General features: G+C 37.1%; 1 protein-coding gene across 2 annotated transcripts in view; it reads right to left on the bottom strand.

The window, feature by feature from the left end:
• Window positions 1–20,044, bottom strand: part of LOC104150522 (EGF-like repeat and discoidin I-like domain-containing protein 3) — a 251,960-nt gene that overhangs the window by 67,086 nt on the left and 164,830 nt on the right. For both annotated transcript variants that reach the window (XM_068925621.1, XM_068925620.1), the window contains one exon: window positions 10,815–10,996. In XM_068925621.1, coding sequence (XP_068781722.1) covers window positions 10,815–10,996 — 182 coding nt within the window. The remainder of the gene's footprint in view (window positions 1–10,814; window positions 10,997–20,044) is intronic.

The raw sequence follows: 20,044 nt of genomic DNA, 5'->3' as shown, positions 1-20,044 counted from the left end.
TTTGCCTAGGTCTAACGTAGCTTGCCAGGCCAAGAAATGTTAAGTTAGAAGGAAATGTGCTGGAAAATGACAAGTCTGTTGAACACATGAAGCCTACCTCTTCACTAGTTTTGAACATTAAAACCAAATCTGGAATTGAACCTACCCATAGAAAGATGGCAGCTGAAGCAAAAATTGGAATAGCAGGGAACATACAGGAGATAAGACTTCTCTCGAGCTGTGGGATCATTGCACATTCCCAGATTTACGTTCCCTTCACAAGGAGACTGAAGCTGCTTGCTTACCACTTCTCATACTACCACACATTAGTTATACTTCCTCAGGCAATAATGAAATATTGTTTTCAGTTGCTAATAATACCATATTGCAGTTTTCCTAAGACAGGTAAACTACATATCTTTATCCCTTTTCTACTTTGGCCAAGGTAACGGTAAGCATCATATAAATTCTTGAAACTGTCTTTTCCAATGAGCCTGGCAATCATATCCAGCTGGCTTTATGCACCTATCATGTTTATCAACTTAACAATCTTTTTTGCTCTTCCGTTGTATCTGGCAAGTATCTCATGTTTCTCCTCTATTTAGTGCAGAATCTTTTTAGTCCTCTTTTTATTCAAAACCCAAAGCACACTGCAGTTCCAGTTGCAACCAGGACTTCTGATTGATCTGGCAATACCAGCAAATAATTAGAGCAGCTGTTATACTGTCTGTTCACCTCATGACAGAATTTGTGGGAGAAATACAAACGGGGCAATAGGAGTAAGTAATAGCAATTCTCTTCACAGTTTGTCATCCTCGAGAATAATGTTAGTTGCTGTGATTGTTTGTATATGGAGACAGGCCAAAGTTTTAGATAGAAGTGGAGTGGAAGTGGTAGATTAGTGAGCACTTCTCTTTGAGAGAGAAGAAAGCGTAATCGCACTTCAGATCTTGAGACCAAGAATAGGTATGAGAGGAATTTCCGACAACTGACTTTAACTTTTTTTACAACCTTTTTTTTTTTTTTTTTCAAAATACTTTGGAAGAATAAGAGCTGAGAACTTTTAGGGTCTTTTCATAATACAAAAAGTTACACTCAAAAGTCCTGATGATCAGGAAAACACAAAGAATTTCCAACCGTTTTAATAGCCTCTGCAGTTTTCCTGAAAAAATACTTTCCACTAAAGCTGTGGAGATTTTCCACAAAAGCTGACAGACAATAGATTTGATAAAAAGGTACAGTGTCACTCGGTTCAGTAAAAGACAAAAAAAACCCTCAAAGTCTGAAACGTCTCAGTAAAGGCCTCAGATCTGAAGGATGTCTCTTTATCTCAACCACTCATGGAATATCAAGATTATAACACTGCAAGCATAAAACACACACATATTTTTCAGGCCATAGGATTGATTTTCCGAGTACATGCGGTTCCACTGAAATTAGAAGACCTTTGAGATAACAAGCACATGCTTGTTGTTACCAGGAGAGTTTCTTTCCACCATTACTTTCTCTCCATCACCTCTAAAATATCAGAAAAATACTGAGTTGCAACCTCGGGACTGTGTGCTTCTCCACAACTAGAGCTGTATCAAGGCTCTGCTGGTATTTCCACCGTAGTAAAGCAAGTGCTCATGCTGCACATCCCTGTGACTCATCTATATACATAAAAATTCAGGACCTATGCACTGTTCTGGGCCCACCTATACATATATAAGTATGTATACACACCTCCGTACAATGCAAAATTTTTTAATATATCTGTATGTAATTTTACTTTTTTTTTTTTTAATTTCATATCCTGCACCTTAGCTGTAATGAGATAACTTGAAATAGTTCTTTTCTAGAATTTGAAACTAGCAGAAGCCTGCCATAAGTGAGGATTGTTTGCTTTATTGATTTTGAAAGTGAGTGTTTAAGACATAAAATGCAATTTGCATGCTTGTAACACTACCATAGCATTGTTTTATTGATTTAGACCCTTATCCTCCCCAGAGGAAGGCTGCTATGCCCACACACTCATTGTTCCATTAAAGTCAGTGAGCCACCACGTAGTGGTGTCTTTACAAGAAACTTATTACTGGAGCGAGAAACCAGACAGACAAACACTTGCTCATTTCAGCGTGCCACTGCTTGCTGTTTTAATTACTTTTAATATGGTAAATGCGAACAGCTATTCAGTCAAAAGAGTTGGTATTGTAGATGTAGAAAACAATACATTAAAAATATTTGTACTGCAAGCATTCAGCCATATTTCAAAGAGTGACTAAAGAAAGCTGACAGAATATGTTACATACGGCACTCATAACAGAATGAAGTTTCTGTTGCCATAGGAATTCTAATGTTGAACTGACTGGTTTTGTGCAACCTCAATCAAAAGTTGTTTGAAAATGTTTGTGTGTGGGTGTTTGTGTGTATGAAGAACGACACTGGGAAATATAAGACGATATCAAATAGACACTGAGGAACAGGACACAAGGGAGTGTATGGATGATTACAGTCCTTTTGTTTTCTCGTCTACTTTGGGTACATAAATTACATTTTTAGCCTGAAGGCTAAATATATAGACAGTGAGGGAGATCTGCAGCTGACTGACATTGGTATTGGCTTCACTGAAGCCAGTGACTCTCTGACAGACATTGACCACTTGAAGATCTGTTCTAACTGCTGCAGTTCAAAGGTCCTACATGGAAGAGTTTTGAGAGAATTCAGTTGTACCTTATTCTCCCCTGCCAAGGGCTTTCCCGTACTAACTACCAATTGTCTTTATTCTCCAAGGAAATCCTGGTATAATATTAAGTCATATTTTGGAATATTGATAAAAAATGAAAAGCTTTAACAGATTTTTTAATGCTTAGCTTACCAGTTAAGTCTTCATATATGGTTCAAGTCACCTTACATCATGACTATGAGACTGTATTTCATAAGGTTCACTTGCCATATTTGACAGCTATACTAAGTAATATGAAATGTTTAATCTATGACGACAGGTATTTTTTGGAAGCTGATACTACAGTACTCACGAATGAGGAAATGAACTTTGACAAAATGAATGATTTGACAGATGGCAGTTTGCTTAGAGCTCTTACTAACAGATGTTTGAATGAATGTTCTGCAAGACCTCTGTGAATTTTAGGTTTTATCATTTTATTAGCAAATAATTATCACCTGGTGCATGCGTGCCCTTTGGAAGGTCTTGATGATGAAGTTGCTAATTTTTTTTCCTACTTACCTTTTTTCGGAAAAAAAAAAACCCTGAATTCTTTGCTGCATGGGGACAGAATGATGGAACTTAGAAAGTCTTTATTTTAAGTATATTTTTCGTATGCCACAGCAGTGATGAGTAGTTTTGTGAGATCCACAGATATACAATTAATTATGCTAGTATTAGGCATTGGAAGACCGAAAGAAGCGAGGCCGAGAGCCAGCAGTGGGGCTGAAACTGCAGGTGGTATGGGAGACACTGATATAAAAAAATGAATAAAATAACAAAAATAAAAAAATACATTCTACATAAGAGAAACAATATTCCAAAATATTGAGAATAAAAAAGTAAGAAAAAAAAGTATAAAAACATTATCAGTAATCACTAAGTAAAACACTGGCATAGCTTCTGAAGTAGAAACTAGAATTTAGATGATCTCAGACAAGTACCCTAATCACTGTGCTGCATAATTATTCTTCTACCCTGCTGATTTCTAAGCTGCCTTAAAGTAAACATCATAGACAATAACACGTCAATACTACTGTCTCAATATGTATTTTCGGTGACTGCTGTGTATGGACAACACTTAAGGAAGACTCCAATACTCTGTTTTCTCTGGATCGACTTTGGCATCTTCACCGCAGCAGGCTGGCTCTGTGTACACCCCTTGAGGCACTGAACATATCCATGCATTTCAAGGGCTGTCTCATGCATTACAGACTAGGTCCCTAAGTAGTCACTATGATTTCTGCTGTGGGAACAAGCTTTACAAGAACAACATTTTTGCGGCTCCAACTGGACTTAGCAGACAAGGAGCCTTAAAGTTATAAATTACACAGGGGCCTGGGAATGTTTTACCCTTCATCTGCCTGCAAAGATTTCTTTCCATGACAGGTCACCTTTTTAAATTGAGGGTCTCCATGGAAAGACTGTCTAGAAAGAGGATGGCAGAAAATATCTAAAATTGTGCAATAGTTATTAAAAAGAAACAAATAATATTTAAAAGATTTGCACTGAGAAGGTAAAAGTAAGTAAACTCAATGCATTTATTTTGGAGTAGGATACTCATATATTCAAATTTCTAATTAGAAGCTGGGCACTCTATTCATTAAACTGTAACACCTCAAAATATGGACTTTCACCTAAACTTTAGTAAATACTTTCAGAAAAGTTATTTGGGGAGGAAAACTGGAAAAAATAACTGAAATTTTCATTTTAATATATTCTAAATAAAACTTCTAGCTTTTTCATTTTGCAGTCACATTTTACTTTTTAAAATTGGCCCAAATAAGAATAAAAAAATAAAAATAAATAAGGGCTAGAAAGGGATTAATTATTTGAAGAGAGAAAAACATTTCAGTCTAACCTCAAACTAAATATTCTGGATATTTTTGCTTCTTATAAAAACTGGAGAAAAAAAGCACTCAAATTATTCAACCTGAACTGAATTTATTTCCCATTTTTTGATTCTGCCAAACTGAGCTGTCCAGTTGTTCTGTTAACGAATCCTCCTCCTTCTCACAATAATAAAACAAAATATTTGGGTATTTTATTTAATAGTATAAGTATTTTATTTAATAGTAAATTGGTTACCATGCTGATGTCTCTGGAGACAAAGTTCCTGCTATTTTAATGATGGATAACTCAGTATTTTTCTTATTTTTCTATTTAATAACTCACATTTATGCACAGCAGTCTCCAGCAAAAATTCAAATGTTTAGTGCTTGTTCTCAGACAGCAGTATGAGACATTAAATAGTTCATTTTCTTAATATTCTCTAGATTTCAGGTATTCCCAAATCTGCTCATAGTGATTATAGGTTAATACTGACCTTGTGAAAACAATTTTCATACCCAAAAGACCCCTAAGCACTTAAAAAAAGCTGGTAGTTTCTTGTACACCATTAAAATTACTGCCTTTATCAGACATATTCCTCACAGGAATACACTTCACAATCACATTCCTAAGATGAGCAGAAATTAAGGGATCTCTTGTTCTCACACGTGCTAAGTCACAGTGCAAAAGCAGCAATTACACAGGAGCCAGCTGGCAATGATGTTTTCCACTCCTTGCCTAATCAAATGGCCAAATCCAGAACCAGGACATCAAATTTACCCTATGTCCTCCTTAATCAAACCTTATCCAGTCCCCTCCTGACTCAAAACATCATCTGGGCTAATCTTTGCTGTATGATGCTTTCAAATATCTGTTTCCTATCAGCCTTTAGGGCATACCCTGATTTTCGCTGTCTAGCCTTAAATACACCTTTAACCTCTACTTCTTGTATGCTTTTACCCACCTTCTTCTCATACAGACATAATTTGCAATCCTGCTTTGAATTTAGACAAGCTATTAGTCTGACTTGCTGACACTTAGGAGTGGTCAGCCTGAGGTTAACTGAGCATTCGGGGTTTGCAGAGAATTCAGGGATAACTTTTACAGAGTCCTATGACACATGACTGGATCATGCGGGTGAAGGGATACTTAGGTAAACTGAGCTCATGGTTGCAAGAAAAAGGAAAACAGAACAGGTTTCTGGGGCTGACATTCTCAGGCCTCCCTGGCACATTTACCATCCAACCGAGCCCAGCTTGTCCTGCGGTGCAGTGGCAGGAGCCACTGAAGCTCTGTTGCGAGCTACTTCTCCACTCCAGGCTCCCAGACATTGGTGGTGTACATCTTACTGTTCTTGGGCAAATTAAGACACAGGAAGGTTGTTCTATGGATCAAGAGTCTACTGTCTTGGTATTATTTAGAGATAGAACAAAAAGGCCACCTCTACTCCAAAAGTCTAAAGAAATAGACTCACATCTTCTGGAACAAAATTCATCCCCCTTCCTCCCATAGTTCCTCAAGATGCACCCTTCTGCCAAAGTTACTAATGCATCTTAACCATGTGACTTATCACCTCAGTGCTGTCAAGTAGCCTTAGTTCTGCCAAATTATTCAGTCTTGTTTTACATTACTCTTTATGACATTCCAGTTCAGGCATTTTTAGCATCTCCATTGCAGCCGAGGTCTTTGTACATTACAGGAATAATAATAACTGCCATGGTATAAAAAAGGGTAATAGTTTATGGAAGAGAAAAGGAAATTAGCCACAAAGAGAGGAAAAAAGAACTAAGAAATATAATGTTTGGATAGAGAAACTGGGAGAGAATAAGAAATGTAAAGCATATGCATGGATCTCTAGATTAAAAATCAGTAGAGAGGAGTCAGATTTAGAAGCACCTGTTAGCTGGTTTTTCTTAGAGATTAACAGTTATTCTTAAAATATTATCATCCTGTCACAGGAAGTGAGAGCACTGCAGAGAGGAGCAGTGGTAAGTGGAAAGGAGAATGACCCAGAAAATGTGATAGGAAAGGGAAAGGGAAATGATCGAAAATAGGTACAAGAGAAAGTCGGAATCATAATTTAGGATTGGATCCATTTCCCTGAAGCATCTAGAAAGATTTAGGATGTGGTAGACAAAGAATGCAAACAACAAATCTGCCCACGGCCATCTCCATTCTGATCCACACTTCTTTGAGAAAATATGAACTATGAAAACTGTGCGCTCTGGGACAAGGTAGGAGCAGACATGAAATGGAATCATAGTAAAAAAAAATAAAAAAAACAATAAAACCAAAAAACCAAAAAAACCCCATGTATTTTAAAATCATTCAGGCAAAAGGACAGAGGTTTAGGGAAATTAGTGATCTCTGAAGAAGAGAGCTTTGACAGAAAAGAATATCACTGGAATAAGCACAGCAACCATTTTAGTCATGTTTCATGAGCAATTCAAAAAGTACAAAGCATAGGGTTTTTCCTCATTGTATTTAGAAATATTATCAGCTAATGTCACTAGTAAAGTAGTAAACAGTATACACAGATGTTATTTTATCACAGTGTAAACCTATGAGGAGAAAGACAGGTCAGCAGAACTTTAAAAGAGAGATATGACTTAGTCTGAGTTTAATTTGCTTTCAAAAACATGGTCAATGACCCTTTAAATCACAAGCCAATTACAAACATTGTAGTGCCATTACTAATTACATGCTGAGAGTGTAAATTTAAAATGGCAATTTCAATTTTCAGTTCATTGAGAGAATGCAGGAAAATGAAATTGCATACTAATTAGTTCATGTGTGTCAGACACCTGAAAGATTAGAGAAAAAAACTTGCACTCATTGCAAGTGAGTTACAAGCAAAGCACTCAAACCTTTCATTTGCTCAGCTGCATATAAATAAAGAAATTAAATGACAAAGAAAATTGATAATGATGGAACAAGGCAAAAATAGCTACAGGCATGTAATAATTATACTCTGGGGACTTTGCCCATTATAGAACAGCTTCCTTCAGAATGTATCCAGCATTAGGAGCTGCAATAGAGTAACAGGCTACTGTTTTGGGTTCACTGCACTTAGATGTTAATTCACATTTCATAAAAAAGGAGCTTCTGCTTTCATAACTTTCCACTTAATCTCTGTCAAACATTTAAACTTTTTTCAGAAGTTATCTTCTGGTCCAGTTGCTTCATCAATCAGACCAACATAGAAGAGGTCCCATTATACAGACCCTCGACATTAGAAGTGACCAAAGTCACCTGCCTGTGTGGCCCTCAGATTCCCCTCTGCCTTTGTCAACAGTCCAGATTCCCACAAAAATGCCAACTGCAGGGTAAGCATCTGTATCTGGGGAAAAGGTGGTAATATGATAAAGTAAAACTTAGTAAAACTAAGGAAAACTTAGTAAAACTAAGAGCAAGCTGTTAGAAAGAGCATTTCTTCCACGAGACCAGGAGGAAGCTAGCCAGAAATCTAATACAGAATCAGAGTATGCTCACTTTTTGTAACCTTCCGCAAATGCTTAAGAACTATCTCCCTGGCCTTTAAAGAAGTTGTACAAAAACAAGACATGGAATCTCTGCCACTCTTCTTCTCTCAACAGAAACTATTTACTCATATAAGGGTCAGGAAGTATCTGTCTCTTACTGTGTATTCTGTGCTTAAAGAACAAGACAGTGCTCTGATGTAGAGAACTACTATGGAGTGCAGAAAGGTCTGTATCCTTGCAAATCATAATAGGGTTTCTGCAGAATGCTCAAAAGCACTTCTTCACAAGCATCACCTCCCTGCCAAATTTAGATTTTCTGTCCCCAACTGTATGAAGGCAAAAAGTCTTCAGAAAAGGGAGGAAAAAAATAAGTCCTCTCGAGATTTAAACTTTTGTTTTTAAGTAACAAAGAGTGTTTTCCTTTCTCTGAACTCCAAAAAGTACTGAGCAAGTTTTGTGTAAACTATAGACCAAAACTTATTTTTGAAGAAGAATGAGAAGAAAAAGAAAGAGAATGTTAGGTGCTTTGTACACATTAACCATGTCACTTCATCAGCTTCTATAAAGTCCTTTTATCTTATGGCTATCAAAATTAGGATTGGCACTACCTAGGTTAACTCCAAAAAGAACAAATTTTTCAACCTGATCCCTTCAGCTGAGGTGTTTAGAAACATTTTCTCCATTGGTCCAACCTTTTTGCCAGAGAGGATCAAGGGAATGTCTTTCCTGGTAGCAAAGTCCAAGGCAAACATAACTCTGGTCTGGGTAGAAATAGCCACAGCCATCTGACAGCTACTTTGATGATGGGTAAGTGTCTTTGCAGGGAAGCAACTAACCATTAATAGACCCCTTCCAATTCATCTTCTAGTGAAGATATGCCTAGGGGGCCAATGCTAAGCACTTCTGAATTTTTTTCTCCAAATTATTTAATAAAACTCACGCTCTAAAGCAGCCCAAAAAGCTACCGTAATGCTTTTCATTATCCTTTAAAGTCACATTAGCTTTCTATTCCTGAGAAAATAATTCTGCTCAAGCCCCCTAGCATTATTCATTCCAGCTCTTTTTCAATGTATAAATTTTATAAACTTCCTAACCCCTCTAGTCTTCACGGAAGAAAACTGACTTAAGATACATTGAAGGGCCTTTATGCGTTCACTCTGCAGTGAATAACAAACAGTAACATAGGCTACATTTTTCAAAACTGACAAAAGCCAGTATTCTCACCACATTAGCTTTAGAAAACTTTATCAAACAGTGCTTTGCACCTGCTTTCTAAACAAGAAAAATGAACAGGAAATCCTGTACGCATTTTCCCATAGCATTTGGGAACTGTTCAGAAAAATCACAATTGGTAGCCACTATGAAGACTGAAACGTGAATAGAAATTACGCTATTTATACAAGGATAACATCAAGAAGAGTGTGTCTGATGCAACTGAGGGACACAAAGACCTTGCAGTTCAACATACTCGCAACGCCGGTAGACTAGGAGCCACTTTTGTCTAAGTGAGTGAAGGAGACGGGAGAGTTATCAAGACACATGAGCCGGGGCTGCAGTAGTAGTGGGACATGCAGAGTTGCTGTTTTGTACAGAAGCGTTTGCACACTTCCTTTTGGGGGTGAAGACACTTCATCTGGCCTCTGCAGCCTCCTCCCAAGTAGCTTGAGCAGCTGAAGGATTCTCAGAGCTTGGCCAAGGCAGAAGATCGTGACAGGACTCCTCATTAACTCCCACCTTTCCTTTCTGCATCTGTAGCCCTTTTATGACACCTGTAGCCATCCACAGAGCGTGGTTCGCGCAGCTCAAGGGAAGCTGGCTGCTACTACGGTCAGAGGCAGGGCCTGTGAGGGAAGGAGACTGAGCCATGCCACGGCCTCCCACTCATCCCGAAGGAGCAGCAGCCCTCACTGTACTGGCTTTTGCCATTCCTGTGCTGGATGCACTTGGAGGGAAACACCCTTTTCACATACTGAACATACTGATTAGTATGCAAGTTTTTGCCATGAGTAAACAACTGAACATGCTAAAGCTTAGACCAACCCACACCTCATAAAAAGAAAACAGCACAGAGTAAAGAGCTACAGAAATTACTAGCTCTTCATTAAAATACAGCCACAGGACTTCATATTCCATTGCTTCAAGACTTTTTCTGAAGACATTTGCTACACCTGGAGAAATCTAGTCCACAAAGGGTACAGTGACATTTGAATCTAGAGGTAACATCCTTTGAGCAGGAATGAAAAAAAAAATTATTTTCAGCCCCACAGACATGGTTGAACTAACAACTATTTCAACCTTAAATAAAACAATTACTGTTACTTCTAGAGTGATCCACACACTGCTTAAAGCATATGTGCGTGCTGAGCAGCTAGGCAGAGAGGATAAACTATTTCCACAGGCCACGGTATGGCAAAAAACATATTACAGTAGACTAGAGTTATACCCCAAAGAAGGTTGTAGGAGTGTATCAAAGCATGTCCCACAAGAGATATTGCTGCTAAACACTACTAAGGACCTACTGAGCAAACGTAGCACCTGTGAAAAGAGCTTCCTTGAAAAGACTCTAAATCTGCTTCTGTGGCTAGAGATTCTTAGAGTCACAACAGAACATAGGCATACACTTTTCAAACAAAAAGATTTGTTTATTTATAACCTTGAAATTTTTACTGTTTTGCAACTCAATAGTCCACTTTAGTCTAGGCTACACTTATGACAGAGAATAAGAATCTAGCTATTAGTTTACCACTTGTCTTCATCAGTTTCTTAAACGACAATTGAATCAAGGAGATTTTTTTTCTCTCCGCAGCTCCATCTGTTACCTGAATCCATGGCCATCTGTCATTTTCTGCAGCAGTCCAAGCATTTACAAGACCCTTCTTATTAAGTCGCGCATAGTATGGATACCATTTCTGGAGTCCAAAAAGCGCTCGATGAGTGGATGATGCAGTAATTTGTTGGTTTGACACAATACCTCCTTCTATTCCTAGAGGGCCAGAGCATCCTATGAATGAAAACAAGAAAAGAAATGAATATAACTGAAATTATCAATTCTTCTGAGTCACTAGTGACTGTACCTATGAATAGCATATAAATAGAACCAAAATATCATGTGCCAAATATGTTATTAGAAAAGACTTAAAGCACCTGATTAGGATTTTCTTTATTTGTAGAAATGAGTAAATACTACAAAAATATTGCTTGTAAATAACTATTCCCATCACAAAATTAAGGAAATAAATCAAGTCTGTAACTTCTTCTAGTTTGCTTTCTCTGGAGAGTTGTGAGTTTCAGTTTTATGGATACAAACATTAAAAAAAAAAAAGATTCTCATATTCAAATATGGTAATAGTTGCTAAAAGCAAATTTCAGATTGTGTAACTACTATAAGGTTTCCATATTGCTGCTTGCACCATAACAATTAGCCCCTTAGCCAATACGCTACAAACTGTTACTGCATTCATCTTTAGAAATATGAAATTAGAAACATGATACTGTTCAGGAACATTAAAAATAAAGGTCCTACATATCTAATCAGCAAAACATGTAGTATATATTTAACTATAATGTTCAAATGTGCACAAATTTATGAATGATGTTTATCACTAATTTTTTCATCTGAAGTAATAGTTAGATGTAACCTTTCGTAGAGTCAAGATATCTTTGCATATATTGATTTCCAAAGCCACTAAGGGTACAGGAACAATACTATATAATTATTGTGAGTAATCTAAATACGGAGAACTTTGAAAATTCATGATATACAAATGATTGGCAGGCTACCTACTATTAAACCCCCCCCAACCACTTTCAAGGAAAAAGATTTATTCTCTTCCTCTAATCAATTCAGATGCAGGATATAAAGAGAAGCTTATTACAGGACTTACTGCAGCAGTTGATCTGCTCAGTTGTTCAAAAGATCTTCTATTTTATAGTCAACTGCACTTTAGCAATTTTAAACCCAACAGAATGGAGAAGACATTTGCTTACTTTTAAGGTTTTCTCAGAAGCCTGGCAGTGCTTTCACCTTTAGCACTACTGAAGAATAAACTCCAGAATGGTATTGCTATGAAATCATTACATCATATGGTCATAAAGTCACATATAATTCAATTCTTCATTAATTAAAACGTACTGAGAAGAAAAAGCGATCAGTGCAATTTGCTGCTTTTGAGAGAAGCTGAGGCAGGCAGACAGTGCTGGGAGTCCCTAGCAACATAATCCCTGGGTATTGTGTGTCACTGGTAAAGGAGACAAATATAAAACAAAACTAAGTTCATTATGGGGCCATGGACAAGCATGTGTGCATGCTCTGACAACCGAAACTAAAAACCCCATACTGGTGGAGTTCCAAATGTATTATTTCTCAGATGAGAAAATCGGTTTACATTTAGGAAGATGCTAAATGAAATCTTGGTCCCACTGAAGTTATGACTGACTTCCACCATACTATGATTTCACCCATATTTTTAAGAGTCCTTTAAGATCTAAAGATCCAGTTCTGCCTTCGTATCACCCAACAATAAATTTGTTGTAATCAGCACTTAGCTATCAATTCTGTTGATGCTGCACAAGATAGAACAAAAAGCAGCTCTCTCTCCCACAGCTGTCCGAGACGCATAGTAGTGCCAGCAGAAAATAAAGTCTTTGTCACTAGTGTAGCCAAATACAATACAGGATAGATTCAAAAAAAACCCACATCTGTTGGAAAAATGTTATTTTTCACAGTGTTATCAAGTGATATGTAAACATTGAAAGACCTATTCAAATCTTAGCCCTGCTTCTGAAATCTTTTCAGCTAATTAGAATAAATCCTTTTGGTTTAAAGCCACACGTTTCCGAGCCAGGGAAAAAATTCTGTATTTTCAAAGGAAAATGTCCATTTTCAAGAATTTCTCAGGTTTATTTATTAGAATATCTTTGCCATTTCACAATATAAAAGAAAGTACGAGCATGTTTCCCTATATGTATATGCAACTCATATGTATATGCAACACATGCAGACATACAGGACCAACTCCAGCTTACAATGTAATTAGCCACCCCTAATATTTGATGAATATGGATGAGAAATACCTAAAAATAGACATGCAAGAAAACAGAATAGAGTCCTTTAAGAGGAGCTTAAATAGGAGGTATGGAGACCTACCCAATATTGCAGGTATTTTAATGCAGATGTAGAGCATAGAGCTTTGTTCTGTCCCCTGATGGTGAAAGGCCCAGGGAGGAGGACACCTGCCCACCCTGCTAGCATTACTCGGTGACCTAAGGGGAAAGAGGTGTGCATGAGCATAGAGCCCCAGCACACACCAGTATCAGCTCTGATGGGGTTCCAAAATAAGTGTGTTTGGCTTTGGGAAGTATTTTTCAGAAGCAGAACATATACTTGATGTTGAGACCCTCAACCTCCTATAAACGTCCCAGCTTCAGCAGATCCTAGAGAAGAAATGGACATGCAGTTTTTTGCTTATCAGCCTCTGTCTAAGGTGCATAGTGAATAGTTTGGATTGGAAGCCATGTTTGTTTTCATGCTTAATGTGTGTTAAATCGTATTTGAAATATGTATGAACTTCTTACAGGAGATGTGAATTTTCCTTTCAAAATCAAAGGCAGTTAAATTGCCAAGTACAGCCCTTACTATGCTCTGTCAACTATGACCATATATGGTCAGAAGTGTTTGCCTTCCTTAGCTTTAGGAGGATTAGTCCTAAAATCCAAAGCAAATTTGTACCTTTAGGGAATAGGTACTTCACTGTACAAGCTTCTTATTTTAATTGCAGTTCTACCCCTGTCAAGCTGACACTTGCCAATTTGAGTTAAACCCAAAATTTACCACTTACAAGAATTAAAAAAAACACATTAGCAAAACTTTCTACTTTGGTGTTTATTCTAAGCAAAACAAAACGAGATGTATAGAAAATGTGACACTGGATAGCCATTTCTAAGCAATACTACATTTACAATAAAATATACATGTATGCACTATTAAGATATGACTTCAGAGGACCATCTTTATCCACTGCCCTGAAGGGCAGATCGTTCTCATGAGATGGGAAATTTGAATTAAGCGTTATCTTGCTGGTCTAAATTACAGAATTTAGCATTTATAATATAATCCTAGTCCTCTGTCCATAGCAATGCTGATCAATTAAGCAATTTCCTAGGCAAAGGCCTGACAGCTGGGCCTTCAAGACGCCTACCCAAGGCTACCTGCTCCTGAGGCATACCCAAGATATCTGTGCATGCATAATTAAGGTTGTTTTCTTAAGTACTATTACTTTGAATTTGACAACACCAAATTTAATCTACCATCTTATAGCCAAATCAATCAGTATTTTGAGATCTTTCTGAAACTCTTTAGTCCATTTTAATAATGCTAAGTAAATTTCCTAAATTATCAGAACGTTTTGCTACCTTACTCTTCTAGAAGGATATTGAACAGTCAGGACTTCAGTACAGTTTCTGCTAGAACTCTACAAGTAAGCTCCTTCCATTGTTAAAACTGACCATTTTATCCATCCTTTTTCTCTTTATTTTTAACCCAACATTATTCTACAAGAAAACTTTCCAATTTATTTTCTTTCATCAGTTGAAAGGAAATTGTTGAATTTTTTTTTCTTTTTTGAAATTTGAATACAGGGGAGCAAAAAGAATTTCCTTATCCATGTGTTCATTAACTTCTTCCAAGTACTCCAATAGATTTGTGGGGAATGCTGTGTCCTTACAAAAGTTATAATGGGGCTACTACTCTCTAAATCCCCCAGGCATTTCCTTTGCCTGAAAACTCGCAGCTGAATTACCTACTTTTGGTTCTATTAAACACATTTTTATCAGTGAAGCACTAGCAACAGGCTAGTTGCTGCATAAGATCTTCAATTTGAGACACAAAAATACTTTTCTCCAGATCAAAGTAGCAATTACTCCTTTTAGTTCTTACCGGCTAGGATATGCCATTGACTACTAACAATGAAGGAAACAAGATGATGCTGCTTTTGGCGATTTTTTATCCATTAAATAAAAAAAAAAAAACTGTTAATTTTTTTTTTTAAATAGCAGGTGCATATTTTTGCAAAATATAATACACACTGTATTATATTTTACTGCTGTTACACCTCTATTCACAGAAATGAAATTCACAGTTCATTTAACAAAAATCATGACAAATGGGGAAACTGGAGTCTCCAAGAAAGTAACAGCATCACTACAATGACCCTGTACAATCCAGGCCGGTTAATGCCAGTCATTAAACAGTCAACCATTTTTATTAGTTAATGCTGAAACATTGGACTATGACAGGTAACTTGATGCAAGAAAGTAAAAAAAAATAAAAAATTTTGCATAGCAGGTTCATGCTATAGATTCATGAGGAAGACTTTGTCACCTAGAGTTGTTACTTTTTATGTCATTAAATAGCAAAATAATAATGCAAGCAGTATTTTTTTAATCCTACACTGACAACTGGTGTTCACCAAAAGAAACACTATTGATGCTCCTCTTGCTCACATTAAACATATACCAATGCGCAGAACACTCACTTCATTGTGCACAAAGATGACACAAACGCAAAGGTGTACCAATAAGCTACATGACTCGGAAAAGATCCAGTGAAGTATGGTAAAAGTCGACACCAATATCTGAGAAGTTAAAGATTCCTTTCTCTTTTCATTTCTCCTAAAAACCTCCACTAAATCAGTTGAAGAAGGCACGGTGATAAAATTGCCTTGAAGATTTTTTTTTTTACAATCTCAAACATAACTACATCTGAAATGCAACTTTGGTTTTTACCACAAAGCAAATGATCGGCATTCCAGGTTTCACTCCTAGACCAAAGGTATGAGGACCATCAGCTCTTCCAACAATAAGGGCCTCCAGCAGACCAAAAATATTGTTGCAAAAGGAAATAGACGGTAACAATTAGAAAAGAGCTGACTCTAGTTTACACAGATAACTCTTTAGAAGTAAATTAGAATAGGGAAATATGCCACTGATGCTCATTCTTAGTAAGTGAAGGACAAACTATTTTAAGAAAAAAAAAAGAAAGACCACAGTGGGAGATAATAATAAGCAGAAAGCACTGGGTAAACATGTTACTCGAGTGCATTTAATGTGGACTTCTATACTTTATTTCAGTTCATAAATTAAGCAAAACCTCCAAATGGTTTAAACACTGATTGCAAATGTGAGGATTATGCCTCTGCAAACAGAAGAAAAAGATTTATTGTTATTGACAATGTAGCATGTCTGATTTTGTAGCATGAATATATAGCTTTCATTTCTTCTGTTGGTTTGTCTCCAGGTAACGTCATCAAAACAAACAGATGCAAAATTGAAGGCATGCAGAAAACAAATCTGCTTTAGGCATCTGTACTCCTGTCTTTCTCCAAGCACCTCATTTTGTGGAATGAGATTACTCTGGCTGTGCTTAGCATAGCATGGTAATTGTGCTGAACACAAACCCTGACAATGGCATTACAGAAGACCTCTGATATTGCAGTAATTAATGCTGATACATGCATAAGCTTCCCACCGTGCAAGAAAGGCATCAGCCTATTTCTTCTTCTTATTCCCCCTGCCACCCACATATCTTTGCCTAGTTTGTTCTATCAAGGATACCTCTCTTCTGATAACAGTGAATTTGTTTTTATAGGAACCAGTTACATGGATATGGACAATCGCTTAGTGATCTGCTATTAAAGATCCATTCATATTCAAGATATGAAGGTACACAGAAAATATGAAGGTTTCTGTAGGGCTTGTTTTTTTCAAAACCATGAAACACTAATGATAAAATCAACGTTTCTAATTTCTTTCTTTGTAAAGAGTATGCAAAGTGACTTTGTAGAGAGGTGGTCGGGAGACAGAGCTTTCCTTCCTGTGAGAATCCTCTGATGGACAGCCAGAGGCATTTCCTGCACTGAGATAGCCTTGAGAAGCTGATGCTTCCAACACAGGACAGAAGCACGTGGAGATCGCAACTCAGGGAAACCAGATCAGGTCTTTTTTATATAGTGTTGTATCTGAAATGAAAGGTTGCTGTTCATGGGCTGATTTGCTATAGTTCTTCTTTGGTGATTTCTGCATTCTGCTCTTTGCATAGAAAGGATATTCCCTATGCAAAGCACAGGAACCAATGCCTGGGGAACTGCGACACACAGCATGCTTAAAGAGGACTCTATCCAACAGGAATTAACAAAATTAAAGGAAGATGGAACTGATTTAGAAGTCCCTAAACCAATGACAGCCAGAAGCTGGAAAAACACAATGGGAGAACACTTAATGCTTATTCTTTTCTTACACTAATTCACTAAGCATTCACTTCAGATCACTGTCACAGGTGGTCAACTTTCATTTGACCAAGTGTAGCTACTCTTATGCTCAAAAAGAAGGATGTGTATAAAATCTCAAATCTCCAAAACTATAAATAGAAAAATATTCATAATACATGAAGTGAACGTTTCCGCTATGTTCCGTGCTGAACTCAGCAATATTAATATTATTAACACCACTCTTAGGCATGTTCATAATGCTTTTAATGGAACTGGTCTGGAAAGAGGACTTCTGGTATGAAGCACACTGTTTATGGATCCTCGTCAAAGAAAAATAGGGCTTCTAATTATCTGGAAAAGTTTCTTTAACCCAAGACATGCCAACCAGATCCATGCTATTCCTGATAAATGTTTGTTAAATGCCTTTTTCAAAAGCTCCAGCAGTGACTATTCAACAATCCCATGTGGTGTTTGAGTAAAGTCTAACCTGAATCTTCCTTGTTCTGTTTTACTATTTCTTGTCCTTATTCTACGAAGAGGGACAGCAGCGTAGTCTCTTCGCAACAGCCTTTAGTGCATCTGAAAACATAACCCTTGTCTCCATTCAGTATTCTCTTTTCTAGCTAGACATGCCAAATAGTCACTATTTACTACGCCAAGTAGACAGCACAGCACAAAGCTTGAAGGAACACGGCTGTCCTAGCCGTGCTGGATACTAGGAGAACAGAGAGGCACAACTCCTGAATGTCAGGAGAGACTTCAAAATCTCCCAAATGATTAATTGAACCTTGACAATGAAGTACCATATAGTCAAGTTGCAGCTAGGTCAGAAAGCTACTATCGTTCTACACCATTTTGAGAAAGGACAGACATGCCATGCAACTGCCTGATACAAAATGCTTCCTGTAAGTCTATACCGTTACTAAAGTTATGGCATTCAATAGTTCATTGATAAGCATTACTTCAGTTTTACTGTATTTTCGAGCAGCAACTATGACTTTTTTAAATAAAAGACAAAATTATATTGCAGTAAGGAGTTAGGGGAGTTTTTCAAACTCCCTTGCTGACCTCTCACATAGAAATGTATTAATCTGTGAAAAATGATTTTTACATTTCAAGTTGGAACTGTGAAAAATAACATTTTTGCCATATTTCAATAGCAACGTAACCCATTTTTACGTAACTCAGAGCCTTTAAAACAGTACTAAAGTTAATCTGAATAAAACAGAAATTACAGAGTAACACTGAAATACTTTATACAAGAATTAAAACCACATACTTATCATAGCAGTTAAATTCACAGGAGCTTTCAAGTTGCACTGTAAAGTAATGGACATATGATCATAGCTACACATAAGACATGAACAAATAGGTGGTACCATGTTCTATTTACCAAGCATAAGGTTTTTATGGATGTAGACTTGGGCCCTTGCGGGTGGAGAAGATTGCATGGCTGTGGATCTATTAGTCATTGGTTGTGGATTTTTTAGTTATATCCCCCGCTTTCAGCCACTGTAAATGGCTGTGGCACAGAGCACAGTCAATCACTTATTTAAGCATGTAAAAAGAAAATGAGGAATCCAACTAGATTTCAAAATAATCCTTTTTATTTTCTACTGAATACTGTACAATCCATGCACCTCTCCCTTCCTCATGTATTGCTAGAAAAATTTCTCTCAAGAATACAAGAAAAGAAAACTCAGCAGGTTTCCAATTAGATTAGGAAATTTGCTAATCAGGCACCATATTTTGTGAAGTTCAGCCTGATTTCAGATGGCTGCAGATAGCCTCACCTTTTGCAGTTCTTTGGCTTTGTATTATTTTGATCTGCCTTTACTACAATGCCGGAGGCAGGGAGAGAGGGGGTTGCTGTGGAGTGGAAAAAACGTACCAAAGAACTTTTTAAAATGGCAAATGTATTATATTGTAGTGTATTCCTTCCTTTTCACTAGGTTCATTTTGGAGGTCATGCTTTTTTCTGTCACAAGGCAACATTAGTAGTAGAATAACTAAAAATTTTAAAAACAGAACAGGTAAATACATCTTAAACTGGTAATACCACCATTTCCAGGAGCTGTCAGCACTCCCAGGAAAGAAGAGCAAGACAAAGAATATACATGCTAATGCTATACAATGAGGTTGACCACTTGAAAAGCATATATTCTCCCTCTCTATTGCAGTAACCCAGCTGATGTAAATGCACATTCTCACAGTCTTGCTGGCTGGTGGGAATGGTAATTTCACAGGTGCTAATTGCACAGGAATTTTCATTGATTTCCTTTACAACTTTTATTAAAAATCTTATCAAGGAGAGGTGAAACATCTGGATTCTGACCAACTAAACTGCTGACTGTTTGGAAGATCTAAACTGATTCCCCGAATTTGCCACAGGAACCAGAGGACAGCACCATGTGTGTGTCTGTGTGTGCGTGCGCTCACTACTGCTAATTTAAAGGTACTTCATGACATTTGAAAATTTGTCTGTTCCAAAAAGTTTGAAAAAATATTTGAAAAACATACTTTCTCTTGCAAGTAGAACTGGAAAGACAAGATATAGTTACATTGAAAGCCTGCATTTTCCTGGCAGATCTACAACGGAAATCAATGGGATTACAACATCAGTGTAATTAGCATTCCTGAAAGCCAGGCTGACAATGAGAATGTCCGTTTGCCTCAACAGAGAAAAGGAATATGTGCTTTTCAAGTGCAAAATCTCATTTTGCAGGCTAGATACACTCTTTCTGTCTTTGTGTTTTCTTTTGTTTTCATAAGAACAGCAACAGCTC

Source organism: Struthio camelus, chromosome W (assembly GCF_040807025.1).
Source record: "Struthio camelus isolate bStrCam1 chromosome W, bStrCam1.hap1, whole genome shotgun sequence".
Lineage (NCBI taxonomy): Eukaryota > Metazoa > Chordata > Aves > Struthioniformes > Struthionidae > Struthio > Struthio camelus.
This window is presented reverse-complemented; position numbering and strand designations above follow the sequence as displayed.